This window comes from Triticum urartu, chromosome 5A (genome assembly GCF_056163025.1).
Source record: "Triticum urartu cultivar PI428250 chromosome 5A, HENAU_Tu73, whole genome shotgun sequence".
In the NCBI taxonomy this organism is placed as follows: domain Eukaryota; kingdom Viridiplantae; phylum Streptophyta; class Magnoliopsida; order Poales; family Poaceae; genus Triticum; species Triticum urartu.
Genome location: NC_141877.1, coordinates 178,634,659 through 178,655,923, shown reverse-complemented (window position 1 = coordinate 178,655,923; position 21,265 = coordinate 178,634,659). Strand labels below are relative to the sequence as shown.

General features: G+C 46.3%; 2 protein-coding genes across 2 annotated transcripts; both read right to left on the bottom strand.

The window, feature by feature from the left end:
- Window positions 1–561: 561 nt before the first annotated feature.
- On the bottom strand, window positions 562–3,407 carry LOC125508487 (small ribosomal subunit protein uS4y). Its single transcript, XM_048673214.2, has 3 exons — window positions 3,249–3,407; window positions 1,501–1,882; window positions 562–930 (listed from the first exon to the last, which is right to left on the bottom strand). Exons 1-3 carry the CDS (start codon window positions 3,274–3,276, stop codon window positions 753–755), a joined length of 588 nt encoding a protein of 195 aa, XP_048529171.1. The 5' UTR covers window positions 3,277–3,407; the 3' UTR covers window positions 562–752.
- Window positions 3,408–14,773: 11,366 nt separating this feature from the next.
- On the bottom strand, window positions 14,774–18,159 carry LOC147970728 (uncharacterized). The gene is made up of 9 exons (XM_087523593.1): window positions 17,371–18,159; window positions 17,114–17,281; window positions 17,017–17,046; window positions 16,804–16,893; window positions 16,658–16,722; window positions 16,367–16,580; window positions 16,133–16,294; window positions 15,511–15,787; window positions 14,774–15,417 (listed from the first exon to the last, which is right to left on the bottom strand). The coding sequence occupies exons 1-9, from the start codon at window positions 18,157–18,159 to the stop codon at window positions 14,774–14,776; spliced, it is 2,439 nt and encodes an 812-aa protein (XP_087379719.1).
- Between the last annotated feature and the right edge of the window lie 3,106 nt (window positions 18,160–21,265).

Below are 21,265 nucleotides of genomic sequence, written 5' to 3'. Positions count from 1 at the left end.
CGAATAAAAGAAGCCCTAAAATAAATTTGATGTGGTTGTATGGCTGTGGCAACTTACTCCCTCCGTTTTTTTTACTCCACATATAAGATTTGGTCAAAGTTAAACTGCACAAAGTTTGACCAAATTTATATAAAAATAATATGAACATCTACAATACTAAAACTCCACATACGTTTCATGATGCATCTGATAATATTGATTTCATATTGTGAATGTTTATATTTTTTAATATAAAGTTAGTCAAATTCTATAAAGCTTGACTTTGACCAAACCTTATATGACTAAAAAGAAACGAAGGAGATTCAATATGGGTGTATGGCTTTCAAGTATGGTAACTTGACATGTATGGATCTAGGGCATGTGATTGCGTTTATATGTTTTGGTATGAACTTGTATAGCTAATTAGGAGAGAATATTGATCCCCGTTGGAGTGGACAACTCGTGGAAACAAACCAGCAAATAGATCATCAAAGTAATTCATTTACTCGAAAAGAAAGGTTGATTCCATGAACTATCAGACAACCACCCCAACAGAAGCAATTGAAGGAGGATTCCAGGTCATAGTCAAGAACATTTTTAGATAACTTTCATCACGACCAAATAGCTCCAAACATAAAGCAGTGCATACATGCTAACAACAGTGATAAAGTGACAAAATGACAAGAGGATAACCCATGAAAGTCTCAGGCCTCTCAGCTAAAGTACTCATAACACCAACATTTGATAAATATAAGGTGATAGCTACTAGTTCCTCATTCCTCTTCCTCGTCACCACCGGCGTCACCGCCACCACTTGCCTTCTTCTGGTTCTTTCTCTTCACCCTGCCTGCAGGGCCTCCGCCGAATGGACTTGTCAGTGAGAAGTCAATGTGCTTCTCAGATTCAACCCTCACCATGAACGAGGGGACATTGACGATCTGCCTGCCAACCCTGCAATATGGTTTCAAGAAAATTATTTTAACACTTCATTCACAAAGTGAACAAGCAGGAATATTCATGGAAAATATCACTTCACAATGAAAACTCAAAGCCAATGCCACATATAAACCAGACCACAACCAGTATAACACAAGAAGCAAAGACTAACAATATTGACATAATCTCAGTTACAGAAAACAGGTTCAACATCTTAGCAAGATATACAACCTACCAATACCATTATGTTACCACAAATACAATATTGACGTGGCAATCAGACCATAAACATGTGCAATGATACAAGATAGGCAGTGCGGTGAATGTAAGTACAGTAGATTTCATAAAGAACATGCCACAATAAATAGAGTACATCCTGAAAGATGATAAAATTCAGACATGCATGTAACCAGTATCAGGCCAACATGTAATTCATAGATGCATGTAATAACCAGTAACAGACCAGTATCAGGTAGCCTGTATTAAACAACTAGTGCAAACCATTTAGATTTCTAGATCAACATGCAAATTTATGGAACCATATGCCAAAACATGCATTGCAAGAAAAATATACCAGAAGCATACCTGATGTGGCGTTGCCTGATCAAGACACGGGCATGGTGGATGGATTTTGCCATGCCAGCCTTGAAGACAAGAGTCTGAAGGCGCCTTGCAAGGAAGTTCTCAGCAGTCAGGGCAAGGACGTAATCAAGCTTATCCTGGCCCTCAGCAAGGAGACCATAGCGGTTCATGCGACGGAGAAGGGCCGCGCCCTCAAAGATACGGCGGGGATTTTTCTCATCCAGTGTGAGCAAGTGTCTTGCAGCATTACGAATCCTGCTCAGTGCATACTGAACCCTCCAGAGCTCACGCTTGCACCTCAGTCCATATTCACCGACCAGCTTTAGTTCTGCATCAAGACGCTCCTTCTCATAAGGACGCCTTGGTTTCTTGAATGTCTTACCATCTGCAAGAGAAAACATTTAACTTGTAAATACATAGTAAGAAAATAAATTTATGAAAACAAGGCATGAGTTGCAGTAAAAACATAACATGGGCAAATTGTAGCATAGAGCAAGTGCCAGGTACAAAGTGGAACCACATATGCCACTATGTCCAAGTGCATTAAAAGCAGGCAATTATAATAACACATTCACAAGTTTCTGGTCGGAATGAAATCAGAAGAATTGATCTGATTTAATTAAAAGCACATAGGAAATAAAAGCATATGAACAAATACATGCATATAACTCTTGTATGTAGTATGAATTTTATCATGTTTCAGGATGTACTCTATTTATTGTGGCATGTTCTTTATGAAATCTACTGTACTTACATTCACCGCACTGCCTATCTTGTATCATTGCACATGTTTATGGTCTGATTGCCACGTCAATATTGTATTTGTGGCAACATAATGGTATTGGTAGGTTGTATATCTTGCTAATACCTGTTTATATGTTGAACAAAGATGTTGAATACATGCATATAACTCTTGCATGTAGTATGAATTACATGTTCACACAAAAAAGAATATGCAACATCTAGGCTATGGCATACAACAAAATCAGGTGGCTCCATTATGAAGCACCAACATCATTTCTGTGACTATTCTAGTGGCATAGTATATATACCAAATTCAAAGCTCCCACATGAAGAACCAGTAACAGTAGGAGGTGAATAGTTTCCACCGTGAAACAGATATATAGGTAATTAGACTTCACTTCGGCTGGCCTGATTCTAAATTTATCAGTAAACCTGATGGCTATGGGCTGCATATCAATATCCCTGAAACAAGGAACTTGTTTAAATCTGACGAGACTACCAACTGAGCGTGCTGACAGAGCTGAGAGTAAACAAATGTCCAGTGCTCAAGTAAGACACCTTTAATTAGATCTAGGGCGCAGTCCTCATGCCAGGCACGACTCAAATCCAGGTATTCCGAACAAAAGATAGGCCAAAATCTTATGCAAACAAACCTCTCATCCCACAACGGCATCACGCCGACGCAAATCATGCACTCGCTAATCAACCTTCCCCCTCGCCTCACAGCAACTCGGCACGCAAGACATCACGGGAACGAATCTCTGACCTCTCACCAGCTATGCCCGAAGTAAGACGCCACAGCTAAGAGATCTCTGAGCTCTGCGTTGCGGCAAGCAGCTGCTGTAGCAGGAAGCAGAAGGCTAACCGATAGCAACTTGCTGCAACTAAGCCTATGCGAGCAACACCCCATCAGATCACGGCGAGCACGAAGACACAAATAACTGAATACAATTGAGCAGAGAGCACAAGAGGGTAGGGGAGACAGGAGGATCGTGGCGCGGTCTTACAGTTGCGGTAGAAGTTGACGTGCACCATGGCTGGAGCTCTCTCCTCTTTCTCCCGCTGCCGCCGCCGCCGCCGCCGCTCTGTGGTCGAGTTGATAGGAGGGAGGAATGGGAGAGGAGAAGAAGGGGTATTTTATACCTGCCAGCAAAACCCTAGCGGGCTTGGGGTATCGAGTATCTGTCGTTCGTTGGGCCCGTTAGTGTCCAATGTGTGTGTGTGTGCGGGCACGCCCCTAAATAGGCCAGGCCCAGTCAGGCAGCGTAGTTATTTTTGCGTTATCTTCTATATCTAAATAGCTAGTCCCACTAACTATTTCTCTCAACATGCAAGCATGCCACATCATCATACAACATATACGAGAAAAGCCCCACATTCACTATCATATGTCTCGCAACATGCAAGTATGCCACTTCATCATGAAACCTGCATAAAAAAAGACCTATCTCAACATGTGAATTTCTATTCTATTATTCTATTTATATTTAATAAATTTTTTACAACTATATAGTGATCAAACATAATAAAGTATATGTAGTTTCAATTTTATCCTTTTATATATGTTTTATACAATGAATCACATTGAGATATGTTACAAAATATTCCCACAACAACGTGCGGGGTATCATCTAGTAAAAATAGTTCAGTATCCCCTCAAAAAATATAAATACATATTCAAATAGAATTTTGACGCAACTCACTTTGAGGTATCTGATAATTATTATTAAAAATTATATGTGATTATAATGATCTCATTTATGTATATATAAAAATCGCATCCTTTGTTTCTAAATATAACACGTTTTGGCAGTTCAAACATCTTGTAAATACTGGTAGTAAATCCTACCATCCGGTGGTAGGTACCCTCACCTCTCATAGACTACCATGTCCTGATTGTAATCTACATACATAGAGTATACTGGCAGAAATTAATTCTCATGAATTTTTTACATGGGTGAGAAAAATAAATAAATAAATATTGCATGTGTCCGTAAGAGGTGAGGCGTAGCCCTCGAGCCAGTTGCGGTGAGGTTTCGTGGATTGTTGTTCACGTGTTGAAGCTCGTGCGGTGTTGCCTGAGCCCGTCGGGTGACGAGGCCGGAGCGGCGAGGCCCGCGCGATGAGATCATGTTGTGAGGCGTGCGCAGTGAGGTCATGCGATGATATTGCGCGATGAGGCCGGAGCGGCGAACCAACGATGCGACAGGGGCATGGTTGATTTATCTGCAAAAGGTAGTACTGGCAGACGTGGACAATTTTTTTGTCATGGTAATATTTATGGATAATTAGATAGATATTACCTGGCAACTTTACCCATGGGTACGGGCATCCGCGGATACCGTATCCGCATGGGTAGGGTATGGGCACAATTTTATACCCATGGGTAATACCCGTACCCTACCCGTTAAGTAATGGGTATAGCCTGCCCGTTTATACTAACATATGGACCTTACTCGTAAAGTATGTCGTGAACTCATGAACCTATGTTAAAGTTGTTATGAATTGTCTATTTGAATTAAGATAATTGTCATGTACTCATCTATATTTTATTGAGTTGAGATGAATGTTTTTTCTGTCAAATGTGTTGTCGATGAATGTAAAATTATGAAAAAAATCATGTTCTATTTGATCTACCCATTAGGTAGCCAACTATCTGGAACTCTTGTGTTCCTTTACGCATGAAACATACGGCTTGGCGAGCGGCGACTGGTGCGTTGGCTACTACGGCGTGCATGCAGTATAGGCATTTCACGTCGCGCGGGACGTGCCCCCTCTGCGGCATTGTGGATGAAGATAGCTACTGTTGGAGATATAACTATTTACGTAAGCCGCCCAGGGGGGGCGAGTTACGTAAAGAGAAGCCCGTCTGAAGCCCAAGACCAAGACGTGAAGATGGCGGTTTAGTAAAGGGTCTAGTGGCCCACAGACGCTTTATGGCCCATGGTGATAAACCGCCATGAGGGCGCGACTTGTATTGTAAGATAGAAATAACTAGTCACCGAGCCGGACACTGTTTATGAGCCGGCCGGGACTCTGTAAGCCGTAGGGCGTCAACCCGTGTATATAAGGGGACGACCCGCTGGCGGCTTAGGGACAGAAGAAACAAGAGATCGAGAACCGGGCATAGCATATCTCGCTCCCCGGTCATCGAAATCTCAAGCAATTCCAACCCAACTACACGTAGGCCTTCCTTCACCGTAAGGGGCTGAACTAGTATAAACCTCGCGTGTCCTTTGTCCCGATTAACCCCTTTAAACTTCCTAGTTACGATGGCTCCACGATCAAGTCCTTGCAAGAGGACATCTGCCGTGACAATTCCACGACAGTTGGCACCCACCGTGGGGCCAACGCACGGTGGATTTGAGTTCTTGAAGGGCAGCTTCGAAGGGCTCAAGGGATACGCAGTTGGCCGGATGACCAAGAGTCGTCGCGGCAAGATCTACATCGACAACGAAGGCTGGGGCCCCGACGCCGGCTCAATTGAGTACGGCTACCGGGTCCCCTTTGGCGGAATTCACGTCTTCATCGGCCGGATTGGTGAGCCGGGCCCTGAGCCGGACAGCTGCACCGACCTCGTCGAGACGGCTCAGCGTGCGAAACCCGCCCGAGCTCAACCCGTCATGAAGCGTGCCTTTGTGGGTTGCATCCATGGAGGTGAACTTCCTGAAGGATCTGAAGGTGATGGTGAGCCGGCCGTCCTCTCTAATGGTGATTCATCCGCCGGCTCAACAATTCGCTGTATCAAGTTCAAGATGGTGTGCTTGGGGGTTGTTCCGATGGCAGCACTATTCCGAACCTCTCAGAGTCACCAAACTGGGCAGGAGTCTTCATGGCTGGTACTCAACCCGGCCAAAACTCTACGGCCTCAGCTGCGATAACGTCCGGGTTAGGAGCAGCCGGGCCAGGAGGCCCGTGCACTCACCGGCTCAGGTGCTGATGGATCTCATGGATAAGCTTACGGCTTTGTTAACTGTTACAGTCATCCCTGCGAACCAATCTGAGCATGAGGCAGAGGTGGCACAGGTTCGCGACGAGATCGCCCGGGTCAAGGAAACCTTAGCAGCTGAGGACGCTAGATTAGCAGCAGAGCGGGCGGCTTTGGACGTACGAGCGCAGCAACTTCAGGCAGAGGCCTTGCAGCTCACGTTGAGCTTAAACGCATCTAATGAGGTAATGAGGAGGAGACATCAGAAAACTCAGTCCCGTTTACCTCAGAATTATGATCCTCGGAATCTCTTTGCTACACCCGGGGCCGGCCCAAGTAACCCGCCAGGTGCGAATCAGCTTATTACATCCGGAGCGGGAGGTCCAGTCCAGCCTCAGGGGATGGCACCTCCTCACGGCAATATGGCACCGCCCAATTATATACCAATACCACAGGGTCACTTCTCCAACCCCATGGAGAACTTAATCGCAGCATCAGCACGTTTGGCGGCTCTCCCAGTAGATGGGGATGATCCGATAGCGGTGGAAACCCGGAAGATCAGAGAACTTGTCCAAACAGCCCTGGCTCAGCAAGAAACCTACTCCTACAGCCGGGATAGGATTCACTCGACTCCTCCGCCCTGGTTAGCTCCGCCTCGTCAAAATCGGAGCCCGAGTTACAGTAGACACATGGAGTCAGAGGCCTTGTCAAGTAACGCTCAGCGCCGGAACCAGCCCGACGGGCATAACCCGGTTCAGGATCGGATACGTTAGGAGGACGAGCGGGCGGCTCAGGTAGCAGCCCAACAGAATTCACCGGCTTACCCGACGACTTCCGTTGAAGCGGGAGTTGCTACTAGAACCGGAGGAGTTCCTTGTCTGGTATCGGCTCTACGTAATGTACGTCTGCCCAAGGATTTCAAGGGACCTCGGAAGGTGCCGAATTATACGGCCGATTTACAGCCTGGGGCGTGGATTGAAACGAGATGGCTATGGAGCTGCTGGAGGTTAGTGATGAAGCGATGGCTAAATATTTCACCATGATGCTGGACGGAACGGCCCGTTCTTGGTTAAAGGGTTTGCCACCCAACTCCATTAGTTCATGGGCGGAGCTAAAGGCCCGTTTCATCCAGAACTTCAAAGATACTTGCAAGCAGTCTATGTCAATTGTGGATCTGACAAATTGTAAGCAGGAAGAAAGTGAATCTACGACTCATTGGGTGCGCCGGGTCAAGGATATAATACATTCGTCTGACAAGATGGATGCTGGCTCAGCAGTTCTCATGCTGGAGAAGAATTGCCGCTTTGAGCCTCTGAGACAGAAGCTGGGGCGCCTTAAGCGTGATTGCAACGATATGGGGACGCTGATGGCGGCTTTAGTCAAGTATGCCGATTCTGGTAGTACCAAGGATCCCGCGTCTGATGAGGAAAAGACAGGGAAGGGAAAGAAGAACGGTAATGGAAAGGGTCAGCAGCATAACCCGGCGAGTCAAGGAGGCAATAAGCGTAAGGCAGACGGTAACCCGGAATTTGTGGCCAATGCACAGGGTAACAATCAGAAGCGCAAAGGAAAGCCACCCTGGTTTGGTGGGTTAGGTCCATCTCTCGAGCAACTACTCAATGAACCCTGCCCGAAACACGGCACCCGGGAGCGACCAATGACTCATTTATGGAAGGATTGCGCAATCATGAAAGCTTTTAAGAACTCTAATACGTTTGATGGCAATCAAGGCCCGGGCGGCGGCTCAGGAGCCGGCGGCTTTCATGGCCCGGGTGAAAGCACAAGTGCTCCCTAGGTGGTTTTGATAATTGATGACAACATATCTCTTGTTGGACTAACATTTCTATCTAGCATGTTTCAGATAAGTTCAACAATGGAGTGGCATGGACTAAAGGTTGTGGGAACTCCTTCAAGATGCTAAGGACAAAGGATTGGCTAAAGCTTCAAGCTCAAGACTCTTCATTTTACATTTTAGTGATCCAAGATCACATTGAGTCCATAGGAAAAGCCAATACTATCAAGGAGGGATGAGGTGTTGCTTAATGAGCCTCTTGCTTCATGTGCTTAGTGATATGCTCCAAAATCCTCAACTACTTTCCCATATCCACTTATGACCTAAACCCTAAGCCAAACTCGGTCATACCAATTCTTTCTATCCGGCGCCACCGAGTTTCACTTGTCATAAGCCACTGCCAAACCCTAGCAAATCGGTTCTACCGATAGGGATCTCGGTCTCACCGAGATGGGATTGCAAACTCTCTGTTTCCCTTTTGTAATTTTTCGGTCTCACCAAAAGAGCGAATCGGTCCCACCGAGATTGCAATGTAAATTCAGTGTTTCCTTTTTGTAACTTTTCGGTCTCACCGAAAGAGCAAATCGGTCCCACCGAGTTTGCCTGACCAACTCTCTGGTTAGCTAATTACCAAAATCGGTCTCACCGAGTTTGTGTAATCGGTCTCACCGAGATTACGTTATGCCCAAACCCTAACCATATCGGTCCTACCGAGTTGCATGTCAGTCCCACCGAAAATCTCTAACGGTCACTAGGTTTACCTTTTCGGTCCGACCGAGTTTGTTGATTCGGTCCCACCGAGATTGGAAAACTGTGTGTAACGGTTGGATTTTGTGTGGAGGCTATATATACCCCTCCACCTCCTCTTCATTCGTGGAGAGAGCCATCAGAACACATACACAATTCCAACTCATATGTTCTGAGAGAGAACCACCTACTCATGTGTTGAGACCAAGATATTCCATTCCTACCATATGAATCTTGATCTCTAGCCTTCCCCAAGTTGCTTTCCACTCAAATCTTCTTTCCACAAAATCCAAATCCTATGAGAGAGAGTTGAGTGTTGGGGAGACTATCATTTGAAGCATAAGAGCAAGGAGTTCATTACCTACACACCATTTGTTACTTCTTGGAGAGTGGTGTCTCCTAGATTGGCTAGGTGTCACTTGGGAGCCTCCGACAATATTGTGGAGTTGAACCAAGGAGTTTGTAAGGGCAAGGAGATCGCCTACTTCGTGAAGATCTACCGCTAGTGAGGCAAGTCCTTCGTGGGCGATGGCCATGGTGGGATAGACAAGGTTGCTACTTCGTGGACCCTTTGTGGGTGGTTGCTTCTTCGTGGACCCTTCTTGGGTGGAGCCCTCCGTGGACTCGCGCAACCGTTACCCTTCGTGGGTTGAAGTCTCCATCAACGTGGATGTAGGATAGCACCACCTATCCGAACCACGGGAAAAACATCCGTGTCTCCAATTGCGTTTGAATTCTCCAAACCCTTCCCCTTACATTCTTGCAAGTTGCATGCTTTACATTCCGCTGCTCATATACTCTTTGCATGCTTGCTTGATATGTATTGTGTATGTTGAAATTGTGCCTAAAACTCCACTCAAACCAAAGAGGCCTAAAAATTGCAACTTTAGCACTAAGTGTCTAGTCACCCCCCCTCTAGACACATCTACTTCTAGATCCTACACCGGGCGGTGGTTCAGGATCCGGTTTTCAGGGAAACCAGGGTGGTTATAATCAACAGCAGTCTGGTCAAGGAGGTCAGCAGCAGCAGCAGTCGGGTTATCAGAGCCATCCAAAACAGTTAAACAATGGGCAGTATCACGTGTTCACCACAAGTTTGTGTAAACGTGATCAGAAAGTTCATAAGAGGGCTGTGAATTCTGTTGAACCTACAGTCCCTCATTACTTGAGGTGGTCGGAACAGCCTATTGTCTGGAGCAGGGAGGATCACCCTCCCCGGGTTGATAATCTGGGTCAACTGGCCCTAGTGGTGGCACCGCAAGTTGGTGGTTATAAATTTACTAAGGTGCTCATGGATGGAGGTAGCAGCATCAAAAGCCTCTATTACGAGACCTTTTAGCGCATGGGCTTAACTGACAAGAATTTAAAGACTTCCAACACCGTCTTCCATGGAGTGGTGCCCGGTAAGTCGGCGTATCCTGTGGGGAAGATTGAGCTAGAGGTGGCCTTCGGAGACGAGCATGATTCTAGGGCGGAAAAGTTAACTTTTGAGGTGGTCAAAATCAAGAGTCCATATCATGCTTTGTTCGGGCGGCCGGCCTATGCCAAATTCATGGCACGGCCGTGTTATGTTTATCTACAGCTCAAGATGCCGGGTTACAAGGGTACCATCACTATGCATGGAAGCCGAAAGGTGGCCCTGGAGTGTGAAGAAGGCGATGCGGCTTACGCCGAGTCTGTCTGTGCAGCAGAGGAGCTCAAATTTTATCAAGATAACATTGACCCGGCAGATATGACTTCTCTCAAGAAGCCGACTACGGAGCATGACCCGGCCATGAAGTTTAAATCGGCTGCAGAGACTAAGCTTGTTGATTTCACTCCGGGCGATTCATCTAAGCAATTCAGCATCAGTGCCAACTTGGATCCTAAATAGGAAAGCGCGCTCATCGAGTTCATCCGTGAGAACCGGGACATCTTTGCATGGAAACCTTCTGACATGCTGGGTGTACCGAGAGAACTCGCTGAGCACACTCTTAATATTGATCCAAAGTATAAGCCAGTCAGGCAGTTTCTGCGGCGATTCAATGAAGAGCGACGAAAAGCTATAGGAGAAGAGGTCGCCCGACTCTTGGCGGCTGGGTTTATTGTTGAAGTTTTTCACCCGGAGTGGTTGGCTAACCCGGTGCTCGTACTCAAGAAAAACGGCACCTGGCGGATGTGTGTGGATTACACGGACCTAAATAAGGCTTGTCCGGCTGATCCTTTTGCTCTCCCCCGTATTGATCAAATCATTGATGCTACGGCAGGTTGTGCATGTTTGAGCTTTTTGGATGCTTATTCTGGCTATCATCAGATCAAGATGGCAGTTAAGGACCAGGAGAAGACGACTTTCATCACCCCGTTTGGAGCCTTCTGCTATGTGTCTATGCCGTTTGGGCTCAAGAGTGCCCAGGCAACTTATCAACGGTGCGTACAGAATTGTCTTCACAATCAGATTGGGCACAATGTTCATGCTTATGTGGATGACATAGTAGTAAAATCCAGAGAGGCGGAAACCTTGATATCTGATCTCAGAGAAACCTTTGACAATCTCCGGGTTTACAAAATGATGCTTAACCCGGAGAAGTGTGTATTTGGTGTGCCTGCAGGCAAGCTTTTGGGATTCTTGGTCTCAAACAGGGGCATCGAGGCTAATCTGGAGAAGATTAAGGCAATCACTTCTTTGGCTAAACCGGCATGTATTAATGATGTTCAGCGATTGGCGGGTCGTGTTGCCGCTTTAAGTCGGTTCATAAGCCAGTTAGGTGAGAAGGCCCTACCGCTGTACCAATTGATGAAAAAGGCAGACACCTTTGTCTGGAGTGATGCTGCTAATGCTGCTTTTGAGGATTTGAAGAGGCAGTTATCTGAGCCGCCAGTTCTTGCGGCTCCCGTTGACAAAGAGCCTTTGCTGTTATATGTGGCTGCTAATTCACGAGCCGTCAGTGTGGCAATTGTGGTAGAGCACAAGGAGGCTGGTAAGGAACATCCGGTTCAACGGCCGGTTTATTATGTCAGTGAGGTACTCATCGAGTCAAAACAAAGATATTCTCATTGGCAGAAACTTGTTTACGGGGTGTTCATGGCAAGCCAGAAGCTGAAGCAATACTTTCAAGGTCACCCTATCACTGTGGTAAGTTCTGCCCCCTTGGGAGACATTATTTAGAACAAAGAGGCTACAGGACGAGTCGCCAAATGGGCCATCGAGCTTGGGCCTCATGGTCTGAAGTACGTACCGCGCACTGCCATTAAGTCTCAAGCTTTGGTGGATTTCATCAACGACTGGACAGAGCTACAGGCACCTGAGGAGAAGCCCGATAACACTTATTGGATTATTCACTTTGATGGGTCAAGACAGTTGGAAGGCTCGGGGGCTGGAGTTGTATTAACTTCACCTCGAGGTGACAAATTTTGTTATGTGCTCCGGCTTATGTTTCCTTGCACTAACAATGCAGCTGAGTATGAGGCCCTGCTCCATGGTCTCCGGATGGCCAAAGAGATGAACTTGAGCTGGGTAAGATGCTTAGGAGACTCAGACCTTGTGGCTCAACAGGTGTCAGGCAAGTGGGACTCTAAAGATCCCCTCATGGCGGCTTACCGTCGTGAAGTCGATGTTGTGGCTGGATATTTCAAGGGTTACATAGTGGAACACATTGATCGAAGGAAGAATGAGGCGGCAGATGCCTTAAGCCGGCTGGGGTCTCAGCGCAAGCCGGTGCCGCCTAACACCTTTCTTGATGTTTTGCATAATCCTTCTGTTAAGTTACCTACAGAAGAAGATCTGGCAATACCAGACCCGGAGGCACAGCTGGTGGCGGCTCTCCACGTTACCCCGGATTGGACAGTGCCTTATTTGGCTTACATGACCCGGGGAGAGTTGCCTGAAGACGAGACCTTGGCAAGACAAATCGTCCAGCGGTCCAAGTCCATGACAATTGTCAATGGCGAGTTACATCATTACAGCGTCACTGGAGCGATTCAATGTTGCGTGTCACCTGCAGAGGGTTAGGAGATCCTTCGTGAGATTCATGAAGGTGATTGTGGTCATCACGCCGGCTCAAAATCTCTTGTGGCCAAAGCTTTCCGTCATGGGTTTTATTGGCTGACGGCTCATGCTGATGCGGAAGACCTGGTCAGTAAATGTGATGGATGTCAGAAATTCTCACGACGAGCCCATGTGCCAGCTCAAGAATTGAGGATGATTCCAATTACCTGGCCATTTGCAGTCTGGGGGCTTGATATGGTCGGGCCTTTCAAAAGGTCTAAGGATAAAAAGACTCACCTCTTGGTGGCGGTTTACAAGTTCACAAAGTGGGTGGAGGCGGAGCCAGTCAGTAAGTGTGATGCAGCCACAGCAGTCCAGTTTATGAAAAAGGTGATTTTTTGCTTTGGTTTTCCACACAACATCATAACTGATAATGGTACTAACCTTTCCAAAGGAGCTATGAAAGAGTTCTATCAACGAGAGCATATCCGGCTTAACGTTTCAGCTGTAGCTCACCCCCAATCAAATGGTCAAGCAGAACGAGCCAATCAAGAAATCTTGAAGGGTATCAAGCCCCGGCTCTTGGTCCCTTTACAGCGGACGTCGGGTTGTTGGGTGGAGGAGTTACCTTCTGTACTCTGGAGCATCAATACTACACCTAACAGATCTACGGGTTACACGCCTTTCTTTATGGTGTATGGAGCAGAGGCGGTCCTGCCAAGTGACATCCGTCACGATTCACCCCGTGTGGCGGCTTATGTTGAGGAAGACAATGAAAAAGCTCGGCAAGATGCACTTGACCTGTTGGATGAAGAGCGAGACTTGGCAATAGCCCGCTCGACGATTTACCAGCAAGACCTACGCCGCTACCACAGCCGCCGGGTTAAGTCCAGAATCTTTCAGGAAGGCGACTTAGTGCTCTGACTCATCCAGGATCAATCTAACATGCACAAGCTATCCCCTCCTTGGGAAGGACCCTTTGTGGTCAGCAAGAATCTGAACAATGGATCATACTACCTTATCGACGTTCCGGAACACAAAGACTCACGTAAGTCGGAGGAGGAGACCCGTCGGCCGTGGAATATCGCTCATCTTCGACCTTATTATACTTGAGCCGTCGGCTCTAATGTGTATATACTTATACTATGTATATTATATAAAGCAATAAAGCAGGACCTCTGTCCTTTTTTCCACTCCCAAAAAGGTCTATGTGTTTTCCTTGTCAGGTGGTGGAGATGACCAAGGAGAAGCGGATCATATCTGAATCCAGCTTTCCTTTGGTCCTGCTTATGATCATATCTGAATCTAGCCGTGATCACTTGGGGGCTTCCTGTTCAAACATAGGTCGTATTCGAACCAAAGAGAACATAGCTGTCGATACCCACTTGATCGGCATACTGCCAAACCCACTTGGGGGCTTCTTCATCATATCTGAATCATAGCTTAACTCCTTTTGGGTCTGACGTGGATCGTATTCAAATCAGCGTCATTAAACAACTCTTATGGCCACTTGGGGGCTTCCTGTTCAAACATAGGTCGTATTCGAACCAAAGAGAACATAGCTGTCGATACCCACTTGATCGGCATCGCCACAGCCACTGGGGGCTAACAGATCGTATCCGAATCTTAGCTCAACCCCTTTGGAACGGGTCACTGATCGTATTCGAATCAGAAACCCTTGAATTTTGTTCATCATATTTTACAAGTGCCAACATTAGATATCTTGTGACCCTCTTGAAGGTACAATGGAATACATTACAATCTTCCAGAATTAATATTAGTTACATCAGGTTGTTAAGAACCAGGTGAACTTGTATGTGCCAATTTTCAGGAGTTAAGTTTACCCTCAGGGGTTGGTTTATATAAACCGAAAAAACAGTTGTAAGCACTACAGAGCAATGCAAGGTATTTCTGCAAAGGGCATAATAGATTCATATAAAGTATATAGTGACGGCGGCTTATGCAAGTACTAAAGGCCATAAGCATACGCAAAGGCATAGCAAAACTCAAGGTATTTTTTACTCTATTACAAGACTCTCCAAGTCTGAATGATGCGGCATTGTTTTGTCTACAACTACATAAGCAGGTGGCGCCTGATAATCTACTCTTGGGGTTGATTTGAAGCCTCCGGGTTATCCTTCTCCGCCTCTCCACCGGCTGCTTTGTCCTGGAAGGATGATGAGGCCCAGTCAATGCCACTCAAGGCCTCAAACTCAGCTTCATCATCTATTAAACCGGTTGGGTCGACTTCAGGAGCAAAGGTGTGCTTACGGGTTGGAGGGATCAAGCTGACGTCGTCATAATGCGGCGTGGGGATTCTTCGATTCTCCTTATCATAACCCGGCTGACACTTGGAGAGGTCAGTGTCATTCCCAATAAGAGTAGCCACCGGACGTATATCTTTCACACAGGCGGTGAAATCTTTATCATTAAACACGGTGCCATCTTCCTTTAAACTTGGATACCTAAGAGCAATATCAGCAGGGTCTAGTTCTGGAAGCCACGCCTTGGCCCGGCTCAATGCGGCTATAGCTCCGGCTCTTGCAGATGCTCGTCTTAATTCTTGGATCCGCTGAGGTAGCACAGCAAGCCGCTTCAGCACATCTTGCAGGAGATAGGGAACATCATTTGATAAAGACGTAACGGCCAGGGCACGTTGTGACCCGGTGTAGAGCTGTTCCACCAGAGTATAAACCGCCTTCAGCTTGATCACCATGTTCTGCTTGAGATTTGTGCTCCTGGGGCCTGCGTTATTAAGCATAAGGTGAGTCAGAGGAAACAACCGAGAAGGTCATTCAAGGAGTTTTGCAGTGTTTAAGATTTGAGTAAGTCACTCACCAAAGATTGCTGAGACCATTCGAGATATCTGGCGCTTTAAGTCGGACAGTTCGGCCGTTGTTTCCGCCAGTGATGCCTCTGCTGTCTCGACCGGGGTCACTAGTGCGGCCTTTTCATTAGCCCAAATTTTCTTCTCCGATTCAAAATTTTGCTTCAGCTTCTCTTGTTCAGAGACGCTGAATTCGAATTTGGAGTTAGCCTTTTGAGTTTCAGTCTCCTGGGCTGCCACGCGGTTCTTCAGGTCAACAATTTCCGATTCAAATTGACTTATCATGACCTGAATTGCACCAGATAACACTCAAGATTACAGTAAATAGTGTTAAGTCCCAAGCACTTTGCAAGCAAAGATATTTGGCACTTGGGGGCTAATGTATCCTGAAGAATTTTTCAATTACTACTCCGGTTTATGGAAATTAAAAGTCCCAAACACTTTGCAAGCAAAGATGTTTAGCACTTGGGGGCTAATGTGTATCGCAAATGTTACCGGGTTACAAGTCTTTTTCCTAAGCCGGATAAACAGTGCTAGGCAATTTTCAAAAGTCTACATCATATTTGCTTGTAAGCAATAGACTTGGGGGCTGGTACAGTAAGTATGGTTAAAGAAAGCTAGCATAAGTCATACCTCAGATTTCTGCTGTATCTGCTTCACCATGTCAATTTCCAGGTCACGGCTACTATGTACTTGATTGATATAGCCGGAGACGATCTCTCCGATACTCAAATGAGTATAGTCGGTGACGTCCAGCTTGGCCTTTCGGCGTTCTACCAACTCTTCTTTAGAACACTAGGCAAGTACAGATGGCTGTGCCGGTTCAACAAACTGAGTTTTGAGGATCTCAACTTCCGGATCACTTGCTTTGGCGAGGCTAGGAGCCTCCGAGTTACCAGACTTGTTGAAGATTTGCTCAGTAGGCGGGTCAGAGGAAGATATAGGAGCGTCATGAGATGGTTGAGGCAGCGGCTCGTGAGCAGGGGCGTCAGGAGCAGCAGTGCCCAGCTCTGGTTTAGTCACAACCGGCTCTTGGGGCGGCTTATTCTTTTTGGCCCTTTTGCTGGGCTTTACTTGCACACTGCAGAAAAAGTAGACAGGTTAAATACGAAAAGTATGAGTAAAATAAAGGCACAAGGTACAACAAGTTTATATTACCCGGGAGCAGTTTTGAAGGCTGGCATGTTGGACTGCATAGACTCACCGGAGGAAGGTGAAATATCCTGATAATTGGAGTTAGAAAAATTGAGAGGATAATGAATGAAACCCGCCAAAGGAAAAAGAAGGTGTGAATTGGAGGTAACCTCAGCCTGGCGTTTCCTGGTCACATCAGGTAAGCCGGAGGAGAGTTCCGCGTTTTTGCTGGTCCGGGTCTGCCTCCGGCTCTCATAAATCTGTCACTTCAAAAGAAAGTCAGGATCTTGGTAAGCTAAAGGATGTGAAAATCTTACTTTCCGGGTTACTCTTCGAATTTTCTGACGCGGCTGAAGCTCGGAGTCGGAGGAGATTATAATTACCTCTTCCTCGACGGGTTGGCTGTTGCCCGTGTCTTCCTGAAAGAAGGTTAGTATCAGTAAGGTAGTGATAAAGGAGAAAGGGAAATTCAAAGGTTATCTCTTCCTCATTATCATCAGTATCATCAAGCTGAAACAGCTCAGAGGCACTTGGCTTCCTCTTCCTTGAGGTGGTGGGCTTGGTGGTTTTCTTTTCGGCTCTCTTGACCGCCCTGGCTTTCTTGGCTGCCTCATGATCATATGGGGTTTTCCAGAAGTTACCATTTGCCTGTAAAAGGTTATAACGAGTTATGCATAAGAATACAGCCTAACATGATAAAAAAACAGATAATAATAAACCGACGGCTGGAGACTTACTGCAGGGGCCGGGTTCTTCTGGCAAAATGGTAGTAAGCCGAAGGCGTTACTATTCACTGTGCCCTCCTTCAACAAGGACTGAGTTGTGGCTTCCACTACGTCATCTGGTAAGTCGTCAGGGCTATGACGCTGAGGGTCATCTTTCTCGCCTGAATAATTACACATTAAGCCGGGGCGGCGGCTTAACGGAATTATTCTCCAAGCAACCCAGACTCGGACCAGGTCAATGCCATCTAAGCCGTTCCCTAAAAGAGCTTTTATCTTCTTGATTTTGGGGGTGAGTGGCAGACGTTCAGTAGCTGTCAACTTATCCGGCAGCGGGTGAGTAGGTTCAAGACGCAATGCACGGAAGCCGGGCAGCGGGTTTTCACCAGCCGGAGAAGTGTCCTGGCAGTAGAACCACGTTTGGTTCCAGTCCTTTGGATGACTCGGCAGTTTAGCATAAGGGAAAAGGCAGTCTCTTAGTCGCTGAATCGAGATGCCACCAAGTTCTAGACTGGGTCCGTTGGCGCGTTCATTCTGCCGGTTCAAATAGAACAACTCCCTGAACAAAAGTAGGCTGGGTTCTTCTCCAAGGTAGACCTCACAGAAAACTTGAAAGTTGCAGATATTTGACACCGAATTGGGCCCGATGTCTTGAGGTCTTAAGTCAAAGAAGTGCAAAATGTCTCTAAAGAATTTTGAACTGGGAGGAGCAAATCCCCGGCTCATGTGATTGGTGAAAATGATCACCTCCCCTTCCTTGGGTTGAGGTTTCTCTTCAGACGAGTCAGGAGCGCGATAAGACATGACATCCTTCTTGGGCAGATGGCCAGACTTTACAAACTCGGACAGTTTGCTTTCTGTAACAATGGATGGGACCCAGTTGCAGGTAATCGGAGGCTTAACAGCTTTGGGTGCCATTGGGTAAATTGAAGCCTACAACAAGATAAAGGAAATTTTCCAGTTCATTATAACCCGGAGAATAAGCATTATTGGGTTATCTGAGATGGCGGCTTAAGAAGGGGCCTAATGATATACAGGTAACTATGTGATAATGATTAGCAGCTGCAGGTACTAAAGATGATTAAGGTTTTCTTAAGTCGCCATAAGCAAGCAGTGCTGACAAACGGTATTATTTTAAACCGGTCACATGAATTATTATGGCTGAAGTAGAGTCAACAGATGCGGTTTTTTGGTTAAGTGTGGAACAAACAGGTTTCACAAGTTGCAATCATTATTTTGGATCAAACGAGGTTCTGAGAAAGAAAATATTTCTAGACCTAAAAACAGTACAGAGAAGTTCATATACTCGCGGAGGGTTTCCAAAACAAGGGAAATGAGATCTGCTCTTATACAGGATAAGTACAAATATTTTCCGCAGCAGTTCTATGTTGTTTCTATAATCTAAATAAAACCATTGGAGGTGAAACTAATGGAGGTCTGCGTCGGGCGGTGATGAACACCGACGAACTCAAGACGATTTCAAGGCAGATCTGAGAAAGGGGAAAAGAGGAACTCACAGATGCGGAAGAGCTGCGGAGAGTCGCCGTCGTTTTCTGGTCGGAATCAGGGTGATGTAGCGGCCTGAGTCGGTGAAGACGAGGGGTTCGACGGCGGCGGCGGCGGAGCTTGAGCAGCAAAGGAAGAAGTGTGAGGAGGAAGACGACTGAAGGAAATGGAGAAGGCCTAGGTCGCATCTATTTATAAGGAGGGGCTGACCAAGATGGCGCGAGAAACGAGGAGACCAAAGCATCATTATCCAGCGGCCCCGACACCTTGATTCTCGGGATGATCAGTAAAGGCAAAGATTCGTTGGAGGATATGGCGGAATAAAAAATGAATTTTATTGAAGATGACGTCACAGAGATTTGACCCGGATCCAGATGATGACGTCACGGCGGGTTAGAATTTCCGCGCAAAACAGAGGACTAAGGGCTAGTTTATAAGGTTTTTAAAGATTGACATGAACCGGTTCAAATCAATCTGGGGCCTAATGTTGGAGATATAACTATTTACGTAAGCCGCCCAGGGGGGCCGAGTTACGTAAAGAGAAGCCCATCTGAAGCCCAAGACCAAGACGTGAAGATGGCGGTTCAGTAAAGGGTCTAGTGGCCCACAGACGCTTTATGGCCCATGGTGATAAACCGCCATGAGGGCGCGACTTGTATTGTAAGGTAGAAATAACTAGTCACCGAGCCGGACACTGTTTATGAGCCGGCCGGGACTCTGTAAGCCGTAGGGCGTCAACCCATGTATATAAGGGGACGACCCACTGGCGGCTTAGGGACAGAAGAAACAAGAGATCGAGAACCGGGCATAGCATATCTCGCTCCCTGGTCATCGAAACCTCAAGCAATTCCATCCCAACTAGACGTAGGCCTTCCTTCACCGTAAGGGGCTGAACTAGTATAAACCTCACGTGTCCTTTGTCCCGATTAACCCCTTTAAGCTTCCTAGTTGCGATGGCTCCACGATCAAGTCCTTGCAAGAGGACATCTGCCGTGACAATTCCACGACAGCTACCATGCATTGGTTGCATGCAACCAAGCACATCGCATTTGGGTGGCCATGAGGCGCGTCTGGTCGCTCCCCTGTGACCAACTCCTTATTAACAGTGGGGAAGAGTGGTTGCTAAACCTGCTAATTAATTGTAACGATGTCGAATGTGACCATTTTCTTATGCTTATATGGCGCGCTTGGCAATCATGGAATGATCTTACTCATGATAAAGAGGTTCCCCTGGTGGCTGCTACGGTGGACTATTTGGAGAGTTATATGAAGTCTATTGGATATGCTAGTAAGTATAGCACGGAGGAAAAAGGTAAAATGTTGGTTGCTAGTTGGACTTTGCGTGAAGTAAGTGTGATCGCGGCTCCTAAGCTTTGGCCGCCTCCTCCTACTGATTACGTTGCTCCGTGATACGTCTCCAACGTATCTATAATTTTTTATTGTTCCTTGCTATTATATTATCTTTTTGGGATGTTTAATGTGCTTTAATATACCTTTTTTAAATTATTTTCGGGACTAACCTATTAACCGAAAGCCCAATGCAAATTGTTGTTTTTTTGCCTATTTCAGTGTTTCGCAGAAAAGGAATATCAAACAGAATCCAAACGGAATGAAACCTTCGCGAGGATCGTTTTTGGAACAAACGCAATCCAGGAGACTTGGAGTGGACGTCAAGGAAGCAGTGAGAAAGCCGCGAGGAAGGAGGGCGCGCCCCCCACCATCACGGGCCCCTCGCAGCTCCACCGACCTACTTCTTTCGCCTATATATACTCTTATACCCTAAAACCTTCGGGGAGAGCCACGAAACACCTTTTCCATCACCGCAACCTTCTATACCCGTGAGATCCCATCTTGGGGCCTTTTCCGGTGATCTGCCGGAGGGGAATTCGATCACGGAGGGCTTCTACATCAACACCATAGCCTCTCCGATGATGTGTGAGTAGTTTACCACAGACCTTCGGGTCCATGGTTATTAGCTAGATGGCTTCTTCTCTCTCTTTAGTTCTCAATACAAAGTTCTCCTCGATCTTCTTGGAGATCTATTCGATGTAACTCTTTTGAAGTGTGTTTGCCGAGATCCGATGAATTGTGTGTTTATGAACTTGATTATCTATGAATATTGATTCTTCTCTGAATTCTTATATGCATGATTTGATATCTTTGCAAGTCTCTTCAAATTATCGGTTTAGTTTGGCCTACTAGATTGATCTTTCTTGTAATGGGAGAAGTGCTTAGCTTTGGGTTCAATTTTGCGGTGCTCGATCCCAGTGACAGAAAGGGAAACGGCACGTATTGTATTGTTGCCATCGAGGATAAAAAGATGGGGTTTATATCATATTGCTTGAGTTTATCCCTCTACATCATGTCATCTTGCCTAATGGGTTACTCCGTTCTTATGAACTTA